The sequence below is a fragment of the Oryzias melastigma genome, linkage group LG24, assembly GCF_002922805.2.
Source record: "Oryzias melastigma strain HK-1 linkage group LG24, ASM292280v2, whole genome shotgun sequence".
In the NCBI taxonomy this organism is placed as follows: Eukaryota; Metazoa; Chordata; class Actinopteri; order Beloniformes; family Adrianichthyidae; genus Oryzias; species Oryzias melastigma.
Window position 1 is genome coordinate 17,203,425 of NC_050535.1, and position 13,607 is coordinate 17,217,031.

General features: G+C 39.8%; 2 protein-coding genes across 4 annotated transcripts in view; one reads left to right on the plus strand and one right to left on the minus strand.

Moving 5' to 3' along the window:
- Window positions 1-532: 532 nt before the first annotated feature.
- cebpz (CCAAT enhancer binding protein zeta) lies at window positions 533-12,001 on the plus strand. The gene is made up of 16 exons (XM_024291012.2): window positions 533-776; window positions 1,726-3,191; window positions 4,666-4,897; window positions 5,378-5,546; window positions 5,663-5,751; window positions 6,407-6,460; window positions 6,528-6,630; window positions 7,876-7,935; window positions 8,012-8,078; window positions 8,157-8,263; window positions 9,630-9,690; window positions 9,939-10,120; window positions 10,269-10,364; window positions 10,441-10,496; window positions 10,792-10,873; window positions 11,561-12,001. The coding sequence occupies exons 1-16, from the start codon at window positions 576-578 to the stop codon at window positions 11,692-11,694; spliced, it is 3,159 nt and encodes a 1,052-aa protein (XP_024146780.1). The 5' UTR covers window positions 533-575; the 3' UTR covers window positions 11,695-12,001.
- LOC112157912 (protein CEBPZOS) overlaps window positions 11,067-13,607 on the minus strand; it is a 34,779-nt gene continuing 32,238 nt past the window's right edge. For all 3 annotated transcript variants that reach the window (XM_024291017.2, XM_024291018.1, XM_024291016.2), the window contains exon 4: window positions 11,067-11,810. In XM_024291017.2, the coding sequence (XP_024146785.1) occupies window positions 11,728-11,810 (83 nt within the window). In that variant the 3' untranslated portion in view covers window positions 11,067-11,727. The remainder of the gene's footprint in view (window positions 11,811-13,607) is intronic.

The window sequence follows — 13,607 nt, forward strand, 5'->3', positions numbered from 1 at the left end:
CACACAAATCTGGAGTTTATTTTTGGTTCAAAATGTCTGAAAAATGCAAAGCTACATGTGCTGCATTCATTTTTTATTTAATTTTGATTTACAGAATGACACTTTTAAGGCTGAAAAGCCACTTTAGCACTTTATGCCAGAAAAATGGGAATAATTGACCTGTCAGTGCAATGGCAATGACAATCCATTAGCAAAACCATTAGCTGTTCCTTACAGGCTGGAATACCACAATCAAGACATCATAGAACAAAAAAAAAAACTTTTTATGCAAATTATTAATTCATTAAAGGAGGTTGATTCATTGCTAGATTGTTGGAATATCTGTGTGAAGGTCCTTTCATAGTTATTAAAACAGTTTAAGGTAATCTTGCTTAAACAGAAAATTTGATTATTATTGTTTAACTATATTTTTCATACAGTGTTTTTCCCGAAAATGAGCTTCTAAACGCATTTTAATGAGATTTATTATGAAAATGCATGTAATTATAAACATGACCTGTAGAGGGCTGTCTCGCTTTTCTCCACTACTACTTCTTCTACTTCCGGGTCATTCTGCTCCCCACGCTGTGTTCAGCATGGCAGCGAAAAACAAGCACCGAAAAAGGCCTAAAGCCGCGCAAAAAGGAGCATTTTGGAAGAAAGAAAGTGAAGAGGAGCCTGAAATAAACGGAAATGAAGAGGATGCGGACCCAGCAGCCGACGAGACGGAGGAAACCACGGAGGCAGATGGAGAGGAGCTCAGTTTGGAGGAGGTTTTACGGCTCGGAGGGACTAAGGTGGGTGTACCAACCTAAACCAACTACCAACATTTTCTTTAAATACCATCATATTTGGCATCATATTAGAAACATAAATAAGAAGAAATCTGCTTGAATATAATAATTTGTCTTGCTAAATTTAACATACACAATTATAAATATGTGAAAATCCCCTCAAAATTTAAAATATATTCATAAACGAATTCAAGTTGTATTTTGAATCATTGAAGCTCTTTAAGAAGCAGGAAATAAAAACAGTAAATGGCAGACTAAAAACTTATATTGTGTATCTATAGTTATGTGATTTTTATTGTTTGCCCCACTTTGCTCAGATCTATTTGATTAAAATTATTTTTTATTTTATTGATTCTGTTTTTGTTGTTTAATGCTGCAATTGCCCCCTCTGTTTGATTGTGATAATGTAGAAACTCTTTACTATAATTTCAAGCTATGTTTTGTTCTGTGGTGTGTAGTTCAATTAAAAAAAAAACTTGAGGGTCAGCTAATATTTCAGCTACATTTCAGCTTTAGATAACTTAGGAATTTTTCGGGGTTTTTTTTTTTTTTTTTTTTCGATATGGAGCTTAGCTCATATTTCAGCTACATGCTAGCTATTTTGGCTAATTTAGTTTTTTTTTCTAATTTTTAAGCTAATTTTAACTAATATTTTAGCTGACTACCACCTTCAGCATTTTCAGCTATTACCTTCAGTGATTTCAGCTATCAATTTCAACATTTTCTGCTATCAGTACTTACATCTTCAGCAGCTAAATTCAGCTTACATCATTCACACTAGCATTATAGCAGGTAATGCTATGTCTAGTTTAAAGTTAGTTTAAAGCTAATGAGGGTTAAGATGTGTGCTTTATATCTAGTTTGCGCATGACCTGATTAGTCGACTATTAAAATAGTCATTTGTTGCAGCACTATTTATTGCTAACGATTTTTCTCCCCCTAATTCCTGCAGGCTGACTTCGTCCTCCTTGCCGGTCTGGACGACTCCAATGAGCTTGTAGATGGAGGAAAAAAAGGAGCCATCGACGACTTGGAGGACGGAGAGCTGGAGAAATTCATAACCGAACTCGGCATCCGGTCGTACGCCGGGCAGCAGAGCATCGCAGATGAACCGGAGGTCAGCTCCCCCGCTGTTGAGGAGAAGGAGAGTAAAAAAGCCAAAGGGAAAACAGAAGGAGAAACATCCAACACTCACAAAACCACAACACAGACCAAGAAGACTGAAGGCGCTCAGGCTGGGAAAAAAGCAAAGGAGAAAGCAAACGTCTTTGAGTTTTTGCCGAGGCAGATCTTACTGATCAAACCTGGAGGGAAGTGGTTTGAAATGGCGTACGTGGATGAGACCTCATCGACCCCTCAGGATCCCACCGTGGTAAACAAGTACCAGACTCTGGCTCGGCAGCTGCTTGAAGCTGAAGTAAACCTTTACAGGACCAAGAAGAATCTCCAGAAAGGAGCCAACTCCACCTGGATGAAGACGGTCGTCTCTTCCGGTGTGCTGGCAGATCGGATGGCGGCCATGACGGTCCTGATCCAGGACTCGGCGGTGCACATGCTGGAGCACGTGGAGAGCCTGGTGTCCATGGTGAAGAAGAAAGGCAGCCGGCGGATGGGTCTGATGGCGGTGGACACGCTGAAAGAGCTGCTGCTGTCCAACTTGCTGCCGGAGAACAGGAAGCTTCTCCTGTTTTCCCAGCGTCCCTTTGACCAGTTAGAAGAAATGGCCAGCGGAAACCGTGACGCCCGCGACCGCCGTCTCATCCTCTGGTACTTTGAGCACCACCTGAAGCACCACGTGGCGGATTTCGTGAGCGCTCTGGAATCTGTGAGCCACGACACGGTTCCGGCGACGAAGGCGAAGGCGCTGGCCACCGCCCACGAGCTGCTGTGCAGCCGTCCAGAGCAGGAGAGGGCGCTGCTCGTACACGTGGTCAACAAGCTGGGCGATCCGGACTACAAGATGGCGACCAAAGCGTCGTACCTGCTGGAGACGCTGCTGCACAAACACCCCAACATGAAGGTGGTGGTGTGCTGCGAGGTGGAGCGGCTCATGTTCCGGCCAAACATCGGCGCCAAGGTGCAGTACTACGCCGCCTGCTTCCTCAGCCAAGTCATCCTGAGCCACGACGAGGCGGAGCTCGCCACCAAGCTCATCAACATTTACTTCTCCTTCTTCCGAGCCTGCATCAAAAAAAAGGACATTGAGTCGAAGATGCTTAGCGCGCTGCTGGCGGGCGTGAACCGGGCGTATCCGTACGCCAGCGCGGGAGACGAGAAGGTGAAGGAGCAGCTGGACACGCTGTTCAAAGTGGTGCATCTGGTGAAGTTCAACACGGCCGTGCAGGCGCTGATGCTGCTGTTCCAGGTGATGGACTCGGAGCAGAGCGTCTCAGATCGCTTCTACTCCACCGTGTACAGGTAGAGTCCTCCTCTGACCCAGAGCAGAGTTTGAAAAATACGAAAAAACACATTTTGTTGTAAAGTCTCTCTCTGATGAAAATCCTGTTTTTTGAGTTTTTAACATGTATGTGTGGCATTTTTCTTCTGAAAGAGAACAAATGTAATAAGAAATCATTTTGTTTTTACATTTCTGAGTCCTTCTCATTTTAAATTGCTTCAATTCAAACTGTCTTGGACAGACTCTGTTTGAATGAATGATCTTCTTTATATCACAACAGCTCTGCTGCACATGCACTAAACCTTCATCTGGTCCGGCTAAAATTGTCTTTTTAAATATATTTCTGATTGTTTCTAAACTTTTAAAATATTCTTCTGCGTTTTTGCCATGCTAAATATGTTGATTTTTTTTTTTGCCTAAAACACATTTTATTCCAGATTTTGGCAAGAGAGAGAAAATATGAAGACAGAATTATTAAAATAAGAAATGTTATAGTTCTTAGACTGACACAATCAACAAGCGACTCAGAAAACCAAAAGGAAAATACTTATACTTGTACATATTTCTACACAACAAACATCCATAGTTTATTTATTTTCCTCTTTCAGCCTTTTTTTTTATAAGTTTCTGCTCTAAAATTCCTCCAGACTCCCTTTAAAATCCCACTTTGATCATCTTTTGATCTATTTTCAAAGCGTTCCCAGTGCTCTTATTAACTATAATTAGTTAAGCCTAAATGAAAAATCTTTGTCGTTTTCTAGGACATAGTTTCTGCAGAGCGACAGAAATTCACTGTAATTCGCTGTAATTTTGGCTCAGAGTAAGCCTTCACTAATTTCCCATCATGTCTTTTTTTTAACACTCCTCAAAACCCCAACTTAACATTAACGGTGAAAGAAAAACGGCGAGCAGTATCGTAGTATCCAGTCGTACAGTTCTGACCCAGATTCCAGCTCAGACGAGGAAAACAAAGACGTTCGTGGATCTATTTGTCCACTAGTGGATGAATCTGATTGGAGTGAAGCACGGCGCTTGCCGCCCACAAATACGATCTTTTTCAAAAAGCAACAATTTGAACAAAGAAATAATGTAGAAATGCAATTTTAATCTTTTTTTCTTCATATATTTCCTGCATTATCAGAAAAAAATATCCAAAAAAATGTTTAAAAAATAATTTTTTAAGGAGTGGGTCTTAAATGTAAACTGAAAAGCACGACCTGCCCTGTTAAACTCTTGGTTTAAGAAGCATAACCTTGTTTTTAGAATTCATCATGGAGTTAATAATGTGAGAATGTTAGGAACACAGAGCGTTTTCTCACAACAGTTTGTGATCTGAGAGGGAAAATCCTGCAGCTTCGAGGGAGGTGTCGGGCTCTACAGACGATGAGATGTGGTAGCTGTTGTCCGGTTTGATCCTAACAGAACTGTTGTGTGAAATAAGCTCGGCTGAACGTGTTAGAAAAGATTTGTCTTCAAGTTCTTCTGTCTCTGCAGGAAGCTGCTGGACCCCGGGCTGTCCTCCTCGTCCAGACAGAACATGTTCCTCAACCTGCTGTACAAAAGCCTGAAGGCGGACGTGGTGCTGCGGCGAGTCAAAGCGTTCGTCAAGCGACTCCTGCAGGTCAGCGCCGAGCAGAGCGCCAGTTTCGCCTGCGGAGCGCTCTTCCTCGTATCAGAGGTCATGAAGGCCAAGCCAGGTCTGAAGCTGCTGCTGCAGGAGGAAGGGGTGAGAGAGCAGCACCAGCAATGAGTTCAGATTTCTGATGTTTGCTGATTCTTCTCAAACGGTGACGACGGTGCAGCTTTGCAACTGTTTCTCTTCTGACTCCGTCCTGGGAGCCGTGCTCTTTTTTATGAACTCTTTTTAGCTCTCCATCTATTTTTCTCTGCAAGCTGTGCATGAATGATCGTTTGTGCTGAGTGTGCGGAGTGCCTGGATGGGGGGTTGCGCTAAGCGGGCACGGATGTGATGTGGTCTGTTACATGGAGCACAACATGAACTGAGTATGAAAGGATTTGTGATCATTTTAGTATTATGTATAATGTATAACTGTTTATTTGTATTTAATTCTTTCTGTTCTTAGGAAAACAGACCATTTGATGTAAGGGGCCAAAAAGAAAACATGCTTAGCCTTAAAATACCTTTAATTCATTGTGTTGAGAACAAAAAATAAAAAAAAATCTTTACATCTTTACTGTTTCGTAGGACGGGGAGGAGGAGGAGTTCAAAGACCTGGAGGAGGAGAATCATTTCAGCGATGATGAAGATGGAGAAGAACACTTTCTGGATGCAGACAAACGGGAGGAAGGAGTGAGCCAGAAGGCCATGGAGACCAAACCTGCTGCATCATGGGTACACCACCAGAACAAAGAAGGTGTGTGGATGACGTCAGCATCTTCCCTCTTTTATTATAAATCTGCACACATGACTTCTTCTTGCATTCTAAAAAATAAAACCAGGAAAAAAAAAATCTTATTGTTTCTCTCGTAGGAAGGAAAAGCTCCGAGCAGTACGACCCCCTTCATAGAAACCCGCTCTACTGTGGCGCCGATCACACCACCTTGTGGGAGCTGCAGAGGGTGAGAACCGCATAAAAGAAGAAATCCCAGGAATTCATCATATCCTGAAAAGATTTTTATCCAGCTTCACTTTTTTTTTTAAAGGTTATTGTGGATTTGCTCTTTCATTTCTGATAGCAGTGAATAGACCTCCAATGATTATTCACTCTAGAATCTGTAGAATACAATATATTTATTGAATTACTAAAGAAAAATGAAAAAAAAATAAGACTTTTATTGACAAAATCCCAGGAATTCATGAAATTCCGAAATCTACTTAAAAAATACACAAATATTTTTATCCAGCTTCCCTTTTTTAGAGTTTATTGTGGATTTGCTCCTTCATTTCTTCAAGTAGTGAATGGGCTCCAATTACTGTAGAAACTGTAGAATAAATGACATTTATTGAATTAGAAGAAAAAGCTTTTATTGTGAAAAGCAGACATTGGAAAAGGTTGACTACGAGATCAGATGAATGTTCTAAGGATTGGATTGATGTAAAATAATCTTTTTAAATCGATTTAAAGACAGTTTAAAGACTTTTGAGAGGAAAAGATTGTGGAGAAATTAGCATAGAACTGCTGCGATGATCAGTTTAGACTTAAAAATAACCAACTTTTTATTTCAAATAAGCAGCGGAAAACAACGATTAAAGCTAACCTTCGTCTCTGTGCAGCTTGCTCAGCATTTCCATCCGTCGGTGTCTCTGTTTGCAGCCACCATCCTCCAGGTAAAGATCTCTCATTTGTGTCACGTTCCATCAAACGTGTCGTCCTCTGAGGTGTTTGCTCCTGCAGGGAGAATCCATTCAGTACTCGGGCGACCCTCTGCAGGACTTCACCCTCATCAGGTTCCTGGATCGCTTCGTCTTCAGAAATCCCAAACAGCTGAAAGGAAAACGTAAAAAAACACAAACGACATCCCACACGACTGTTTTCCAGTACTAGTATGTGTACGTCTGCTGAAGAGTGTTGTCTCCTCCTGCTTGGGTGGATTAATAATTGAAAATAGTTTTAGGTTTTTGCACATTTTGTACATTAAAGTCACAGAATTCCAACTAAAACTTTGCTACGTTTGCATTAAGTGATGGTAGAACATGGACGCCGATCATTCTGCTGAATGAAGATCATTAATGACTCAACACTAAAAAAATTCACAAAAAGAGAATTAAGTATCACCCTGATTTATGTGTGCTTAAATCTTCATGTAATACATTTTGTGCACTAGTAAAAAACTTACAAAATAAAAAAATACAATTTAAGCATGCACAAATGAAAATTACAACTGTTTGAAACTAATTACACATGCAAATCTTTAAAAATTATACACAAATCGCTTGTTACGCAATCTGATGTGAGACTCTTTTCACGTCTGAGATTCATCCATGAGTGATGCGTTTAAATGCTTCTAGAATGCTCCGAGTTTCTTATCAGCCGTTTTGAACTTAGATTGTGAAAAATGTCTGGTGAAATTCCACATTTTCCCACTTTCTTAAACAGATATTCCCGAAAATTAATATAAAAAAATTGGGTCGGGAATCAATTTTAAAAAATTTACTTATTAATCTTATTGTGATTAAAAATATTTTTGTTGCAGTATTTGCCGACTACTTATTATCTGAATAATCACAAAATTAAATTTACACACAAAACTGTACATTTAACACATTTATTTTAATAAAGACTCTCAAAAAACACTAATTTAGAGGTTTTTTAATATTAATTATCGGTCATATCTGTTTTAAGAAAGGAAAATGTCAAGTTTCACCGGATATTATTCACAATCTAAGTTCAAAACTCTGATAAACCAGCATTCTAGCAGCATGTAAACGCATCACTTACAGACGAATCTGTGAGCCGTGAAGAGTCAGATTTGTGTGTAGATGTGGTTTTGTGTGCATAACAAGCGATTTGTGCGTAATTTCTAAAGATTTCCACCTGTAATTAATTTTCACCTTTTGTAATTTTATTTTTGTTCTTGTGTAAATTGTATTTTTTTGTGCTAATGTACGCACAAATTGGAGTGAGTCTATTTTCTCTCCATAGAGAATAACCTTAAACATTAAAACAATCAAAACTATCAGGCTAAACATTTAAAAACTCAGACTAATCTTGTCATATCTGATGTTTTCTTTTTGTTCCTCAGAAAATACAGACTCTGCATTGTTAAGGCCCAAACAAAGACTTCCTGTCAACTCTTTACCAGGTGAGTTTCATGTTGTGAACGTTTGGTGTTCTTGAACTCGTGCTGCACGCTCATCACTGCTGCTGTTTCCTGTCAGTGAACTGCGCAGAGTTTCTATCCAAAGAAGAAAGTCAGGTTCCTGCGGATGAAGTCTTCTTCTATCGGTCAGTCTCTTCGTTTTCATCTCTTTTCCTATTTTTTTTTTTTTTTACTTCAACAAATCTTGTTTGTTTTTTGTATAGTTTCTTTAAGAAAAAGCAGCAGGAGAAGCAGAGCCGCGGGCCGCGAGGTGACAACGATAACGAGAGCGTGGAGGAGGTGGATGACGACGAGTTTGAGAAAATTCTAGGTGAGAAGAAACACGTTTATGGAGATTTTTACCTGGAATTCATTTATTTTCTTTTTTAAACTCTTTTTTTATAATTACAAGCAGTTGGTGTTCATGTTGCAGTTTTCTGTGTCCACAGCAGAGGGCGCTATTGAGAGGACTCAAATATTTAAGAGGGGATTTATAATACTACAAACAGATGAAACCAGAGATTTTGTGACCCCGGTACCATGACTCCTCGGAGTCACTTTGACGTTTGGGTTTCCTCAACTTATCGTTTATTGACATGCTGGCTGTTCTGAAAATTAAAAGTCCGGAACCCTTGGGACACTGTACTAGGCCCAGTACCAGGCCCAAACCGGGCTCGGGCGCAGCACCAGACGCGGTACCAAACCCAGTACCAGATGGGAGCTGGTATAAGACTGGTATTGGACTCAAACCAGTACCACACATGGTACCAGATGCAAACCCAAACCGCAGTAGCGCACTCAAGCTGGTACCAGACCCAGTGCTGAATGCAGTACCAGACACGAACCAGTACCAGATCCAGTACTGGATGCAAACCAGTACCAGACCCAGGATCGAATGTGAACCAGTACCAGACGCAGTACCAGATGCAAACCGGTACCAGACCCAGTTCTAGACGCAAACCAGTTCTAGACCCAGTACCGGAAGCAAACTGGTATCAGACAAGAACCGGTATTAGACACTGTATTGGACTCAAACCGGTGCCACACACGGTACCGGACGCAAACCCAAACCGCAGTAGCGGATTCAAACTGGTACTAGACGCAAACTGGTACCAGAACTAGTATTGGACCCAAAGCAGTTCTTGACCTAGTAACGGATGCAGTCCGGTACTAGACCCAGGGTCGAATGTGAACCAGTACCAGACCCAGTTCTAGACGCAAACCAGTTCTAGACCCTGTACTGGAAGCATACCAGTACCAGACCCAGTACTGGACGGGAACCAGGTTAGGTACCTGTACTCTGCGTCCCGTTTCTGGACCGGTTCTGGTTTGAGGCCCGTAGGTTGTGGACCTGTGATTTAATTTTAACAGCACGTCATAAAAAAAGAAAAAATACGTTGGGGGCGCCCAAAAGTGACGTGGAGTAGACCCAAACGTGTGACGACCCGGGAACGAGACGAGACTCAGACCGAGAGAGATCCAGAACATTGAATCGGCTGATCGATGCTCCGCTAAAACATCCAAATGAAGCGCTGAGCTCTCAGCCCGAGTCCATGTCTGTTTTCCTCCATTAGAGCGACGGCGCTTCTGTCCCGTTACAGAGAAAACCGTCTCACTTTCACCTGATTACGAATAAGTTTAATGTTATTAAATCCTGACTGAGGATCTGTGGGTTCTGTCTGGTTTGTTCTGAGCAGACTCCGTGGAGGGAGACTCGTACTTCATCGATATGGCTGAAGACGATCTGGACTTTGCCGGGTTTGTAATCTGATCTCAGTATCATGACGATGTCGTCTGTTTCCTGTTTTTTACTGATTCACAACGTAGCGTTACATTTAACATGATGAAGAACATTTGTTCAGATAATTGGAAATTAGATGAAACGTTCCGATTTTTCATCCCGCTGAAGGAAAACAGGAAGTTTTGAATTCACTTAAATCAACATCAGTCAAACAAAAAGATGTTTTCATTGCGTCGTTGCCGTTCCTCTTTGTTTTGCTGGTTAGTAACGTGAAAAGCAAAAAGGGGAAGAAGTCTGCCGAGGAGTCCGAGTCTGACGACTCTGACATGGATGACCTGGATGATGAGGAGGTGTCTCTGGGCAGCATGGATGAAGAGTTCGGAGAGGAGCTGGAGGAGGAAGGAGGAACCTTCATGGATCCTGATGGAGGTGCAGACTTTCATGAAGGCAAGAGACAAAACACTCAAATCATTTGAAAATATATTATTACATTTTTATTTTTTTCAATTCTTCTAAAAACAAATTCTGCTTTAAAGCTCCACCAATACAATTCCTACACATAAAGTTTGGATTTTATCAATAATTTTTGTTGTAGATTCTCCCGATGAGATGGACGTTCCGGATATTCCTCCTCAAAAGAAGAAAAAGAAGAGGAAGAACGCAGAGGAGCTGGATTTCTCCGGATCCTTCGGTGTGTCGTCAGTTTTATTGTGAAAGGACTTCCGGAGGTTTTTGATCCGAATCTTAATTCTTTATTCTCACGACAGGATCCAAAATCAAGAAGTCAAAGAAGGGAGGAGCCGTGTTCGCTTCAGCTGAAGAAGTGAGTTCCTGTTTGGACTTTTTAATCTGAGCTGTTCCTCCACAAAATGACAATTTACCAAATTACATCTGCAAATTCCTAAATAATTCGAAAACTAATGAACGTATCTGTTATTAATAGTTATGAAATATCAAAGCTGCTACTGAAAATTAGTATCTGGTTTGATGACTTGAGAAGAAGCAAAAAAATTGAGAGAACATTGGAGTTTTGTCACTGCAGAAGTATTTAACACCCATAATTCCCGTCTCGTTGCTTCTTTTATTATTTTTTCACTTAAGTAATATTCTTCTTTCAGTTCGGCTCCCTGTTGGATGAAAATGTCGACTCCAAGTTTGACAACATCGGCCTGAACGCCATGGCTAACCCGGACAAAGCAGGTAAGAGGAAACCACAGATCAACACTTCAAAGTTTAGACTTTTGAACTCTGAAAACATCGTACCGCCATGACCTCTAATGGCATCGTGAATCAGATTCAACATGACCTCAGCTTTAGTTTGAACTCATTAATGCTGGAAAGACGAGTCCCATAAATTAAACCGGAAAACTACAATGAGAACAGAAAACAAGTGTGTGGTTTGAAATCTGCTGGATACCAGCAATCTTTAATCGGTTTTGACAAAATTACAAAGAATTTCATGTCTCTAAAACAAAGAGGCAGAATTTAAAAAAACAGAAACGGACAATGTTTACATCATCTCCTGTTTCTGAGTTTGGGAATTGGAGGGAATCTATGAATGGGAAGCTTTTAGCTGTCTGGAAGTGGAAAACGTGCTTACATTTTGAGTAAAAGTTTAGATTATAAACTAAAATTCCGTAAAATCATCAGAATTTATGGCAAAACTCCTCCAGTGTTCGTCATTGTAAATGTCTGCCTGCTTTCAAACTTAAAACCTTCAGGTTGTTCATAATTTGATTGTTTCCACTAGATTTTATTTTGTGCTATTTGGGCTTCAATAAAAATTAAAGTTTAATCACAGTATATCTGATTTGATTGGAGCAGATGCCGTCAAACCTTCTCTGCATTATGAAAACAGACTTTACAGGAAGTGATGTTCCCTTTCAGGCCTGAAGCAGCTGAGGTGGGAGGCTGAGCGGGACGACTGGATCCACGGCCGCGACGCCAAGACGCTGCGCAGGAAGAAAATGATGTCCCGGTCCAACAGAGGGAGCAGCAGGACGTTCAGGAAGAAGAAATGACCACGGTTGCCGTTTTTGCTTGACTGTAAACCTTCATTCCTGTTTTGCCGACCAGGCTTTATGGTCTTGTTCCCGGATGCCGTGTATTCCAGCCCATTCATTGGACTGATAATAAACTGGGAAGAAACAAAAAAGCGGATTCTTAGGGGGGTTGCTCTCCTGCTGATGGAAAAGTTACTTTTTGTTCTTGTAAAATTTAATAATATTCACGTTTTCTGTATCATTTTTTCCCCCTAAACTTTAAATACAATCCCACATGTTTGTTTAAAAATTATCAGTTTAACATTGCATATACTACAATATTGTGTTATACTATTATATTACAATATAAACCTGTATTGCAGATTTTTAAATGAATTATCTGCCTTAATTTTACAGAAAAACAGACTGTTTAAAGTGATATTGATCAATTTTATAGAATCTAAGGATTAATATGCTGCTAAGTAAACAGCTTTGATGGAATAAAATGTTTAATGTTTCCAAACAAACTTGCTATTTATTTATCTTTATCCTAGACAAAACTAGAAAAGTTGCATTACCTGCGATAATGCTACTAATGCTTTATCCTAAATGAGGTCGCTAAAGATGCTGAATACATTTTATTTTAATTACTGAATGTCATGAACATTTTGAAACCAAACTTGCATAATTTGCAGAAAGTGCAAGAAAAAAAGAAATCGCAATACTGCAAAAATTCTCAGTAGGTGCCATACTAGCTTAACTCAGAAGTAGCCAGAAAAAAAGCTAGCACTTTGCTAAAATGCTAGCTTAAACCAGAAGTAGCAAGAAAAAAAGCTAGCACCTTGATAGAATACTAGCTTAACTCAGAAGAAGCCAGAAAAAAAGCTAACACTTTGCTAAAATACTAGCTTAACTCAGAATTAGCAAAAAAAAAAAGCTAGCAACTTGCTAAAATACTAGCTTAACTCAGAATTAGCAAGAAAAAAAAGCTAGCACTTTGATAAAATACTAGTTTAACTCAGAAGTAGCCAGAAAAGAGCTAGCATGTTGCTATTCAGAATTGGCATGAAAAAAAAAGCTAGCAACTTGCTAAAATACTAGCTTAACTCTAGAGGTAGCCAGAAAAAAGCTAGCACCTTGCGAAAATACTAGCTTAACCCAGAAGAAGCCAGAAAAAATCTAGCACTTTGCTAAAATGCTAGCTTTAATGAGAAGTAGCAAGAAAAAAAGCTAGCAACTTGTTAAAATACTAGCTTAACTCAGAATTAGCAAGAAAAAAAAAGCTAGCAACTTGCTAAAATACCAGCTTAAATCAGAAGTAGCCAGAAAAAAACTAGCACTTTGCTAAAATGCTAGCTTAAATCAGAAGTAGCTAGAAAAAAAGCTAGCACCTTGATAAAATACTAGCTTAACTAGGAAGTAGCCAGAAAAAATGCTATCACATTGCTAAAATGCTAGCTTAAATCAGAAGTAGCCAGAAAAAATGCTATCACCTTGATAAAATATTAGCTTAACTCAGAAGTAGCAAGAAAAAAAGCTAGCACCCTTCTAAAATACTAGCTTAACTCAGAATTAGCAAGAAAAAAAGCTAGCAACTTGATAAAATACTAGCTTAACTCAGAAGTAGCTAGAAAAAAAGCTAGCACTTTGCTAAAATGCTAGCTTAAACCAGAAGTAGCAAGAACAAAAGCTAGCACCTTGATAAAATACTAGCTTAACTCAGAAGTAGCCAGAAAAAAAGCTAACACTTTGCTAAAATGCTAGCTTAAATCAGAAGTAGCCAGAAAAAAAGCTAACACTTGGCTAAAATACTATCTTAACTCAGAATTAGCAAGAAAAAAAGCTAGCACCTTGATAAAATACTAGCTTAACTCTAGAGGTAGCCAGAAAAATGCTAGCATGTTGCTACTCAGAATTCACAAGAAAAAAAGCTAGCACATTGCTAAAATACT

Coding starts and splice junctions, on each gene's coding strand:
- cebpz (XM_024291012.2), top strand. CDS start 576: ATGGCAGCGAAAAACAAGCACCGAAAAAGGCCTAAAGCCGCGCAAAAA. Junction 3,192..4,665: donor TTCTACTCCACCGTGTACAG/GTAGAGTCCTCC, acceptor CTGTCTCTGCAG/GAAGCTGCTGGACCCCGGGC. Junction 10,365..10,440: donor GGATTTCTCCGGATCCTTCG/GTGTGTCGTCAG, acceptor TTCTCACGACAG/GATCCAAAATCAAGAAGTCA.